This window comes from Poecilia formosa, unplaced genomic scaffold (genome assembly GCF_000485575.1).
Source record: "Poecilia formosa unplaced genomic scaffold, Poecilia_formosa-5.1.2 Scaffold617, whole genome shotgun sequence".
NCBI classification, from domain to species: domain Eukaryota; kingdom Metazoa; phylum Chordata; class Actinopteri; order Cyprinodontiformes; family Poeciliidae; genus Poecilia; species Poecilia formosa.
The window spans coordinates 1-2272 of NW_006800556.1; the positions used below are offsets into that span (position 1 = coordinate 1).

The 2272-nt window shown below is 46.3% G+C and overlaps 1 protein-coding gene across 1 annotated transcript in view; it reads right to left on the minus strand.

The window, feature by feature from the left end:
• Positions 1-38: 38 nt before the first annotated feature.
• Positions 39-2272, minus strand: part of LOC103130234 (CLIP-associating protein 1-like) — a 78304-nt gene continuing 76070 nt past the window's right edge. The window contains exons 32-33 of the mRNA XM_016665762.1: positions 629-707; positions 39-560 (exon numbers count right to left, since the gene is read on the minus strand). Of these exons, the coding sequence (XP_016521248.1) occupies positions 369-560; positions 629-707 (271 nt within the window). The 3' untranslated portion in view covers positions 39-368. The remainder of the gene's footprint in view (positions 561-628; positions 708-2272) is intronic.

Sequence of the window (2272 nt, forward strand, 5' to 3'; positions counted from 1 at the left end):
TCGTCCCTCAGCCGTCCCTCAGTCGTCCCTCAGCCGTCCCTCAGGCATCGCCACGACGACCGTGATCCAGGCCCCGGACCGAAGTGGGACTCGTCTCTCCAGAAGCTCCTCGCTCGCCCAGATGTGGAGGCCCCGTCTCTCTAATGGGGGGGCGTCCAGGTGATGGACCAGAACCAGAACTCAGTCGCTACTGGGTCAACTAGGGATTCTGATAAAAGGCTTTCATAGTTTCAGATCCAATTAATTTCAGGGTTTGAAATTCATTAAATCACATCTTAATCAGCCAAACTTTAAATTCAAAACCTTTTTACTGCTAATTTATTGAATAAACAGATAAATGAGCTAAAAACAAAACATAGTTTTAATCTTCAGGTGGAAAACCTTTGCTCTCGTATCTCGGATGAAATGCCTCTCACCTTCCTGACGTCAGAGCTTTTCGGTTCGGTGGTCCAGGTAATGATGCGGGACACCGCCAGCCGCGTCTCGCTGGAGTTCACAAAGTCGGTCGGGTCCATCTGGCGACCCAGAGACTCGATGTACTTCAGGATGGCGACCTTGACCTGCAGACGACGGGACATTTAATCCCAGTCCGACGGAGACGCGGCGGCGGGAGACGACTGTGGCTCACCTTGAGGTTGGGGGTCTGGGTCTGGTCCACGATGAAACGCATCAGGATGTTGAACTGCTGGTCGAAGGGGAACGACTCCCTGAAACGCAGCAGACAGAAGCTGAGTTCAGCATTCAGGCAGATGACCTCTGACCCAGAAGGAGCTGACAGGGTCAGAGCGAAGGAAACCCTGAAACCAGCTGGACGGGTCAACGCTGGACATCATCTACAACCATCAGAGCTCGTTTCCTAGGAAACTTGGATGATTTCTCTGCTTTCACTGATCAGAAATGATGTTTGAAGAGAAAATATTCAGAGCAGAATAATTCACACCAGGTAACTGGCAACAGAATCAGATCCAGATCCTGGTCCAGGTCCAGGTCCAGATCCAGGACAAACTCACTCAATCACCTGGTTTGTAATTGGTAAACCTCAGGGCTGACGATTTGGGCTCCTTCTGGTCCATTTTATCTAGAATTTATCTTGAGTTTCCCCATCGGGGAAAAATAAAGGTTATTTTAAGTCTATTCTGGAACCAGAGAAAACTACACTAACATAAATATGCAGATGATGCTCTGCTTGTTAGAGAGAAAATGATATTTTCAAGCTGTTTGGCACAGGGTCAGGTCACTCAGACCAGCCAGAGCCAGAAAGTCAGAAGGATTTTCTGTTTGGACAGACGAGGAACAACAACTTGACAAATCTGTTATTTGGCCTCTGAGATGGAGCAGATTTTAATTTCCAGGAAGTCCAAAACCGATTCCTGGAAGGCCTAAAACACATGAAGTACAAACAGAGCTAGAATAACAATCCCATTGGTCCAAACTTTCAAACACACAGTGTTGTAGTATTCGAGACCGGTCTTGGCCTTGAGACCACTTTTTGATGGTCTTGGTCTCATCTTGGTCTCGGGTGTTGAGGACTCGGGATTTTATTTCAAGACCAGTCAAAACCACAACTGTGGAAATGTCACTGAACTTGCACCATATTGTCCAGTTTATTTGTTAACATCTTTGTTTTCAGTAGATGGAAAAACTTACCGATTAAAATCCAAGCAATAACGTGACTTACTAATTACGTGTTTCTGTTGTCAAACGCCGCCTCCCCCTTTCACGCGGTGCTCAGATATGCGCAGTGGTTTCCTCTGAGCAGCAGATCTAATTGTCAGTAACAGAACCCCGCTACACAAATCACCAGATATGGCGATATGAAAATTCAGCAGCGCTTCGCTTTCACAAACGGTGCAGCTACGTCTAACTTTTAGCGTCACTTAGAAAATAAGCTCAAAGAAAGGTAAGCTCTGTGAGGCGATGCTAGCAAAGCTAGCTGTACAGGGACAAACTGCATTCAATATGAAAAACGCAGTCAGTCGCTGCACTGCATTATTGTGTGGACGTGTTGACTGACGTGTTGCATATATGGGACAACGCTGTGACCAAAGTCTGCTATACAGCGATATGATGTTCAGGAACAATCCGATTCTTCTGATCGGCTCTTTACTATGAACGACAGACCTGGAGCCTCACTGAGAGCCAATCATTGTTCTTGTAATGCTCTGCAGTAGCTATTATTATTATTTAATTATATAGATTATCGGCCGATAGTTGGATGGAACTGAACCCTTTGAGGGATCCTTCTGGATCAGGATTGTGCGCCCTTCAGTTA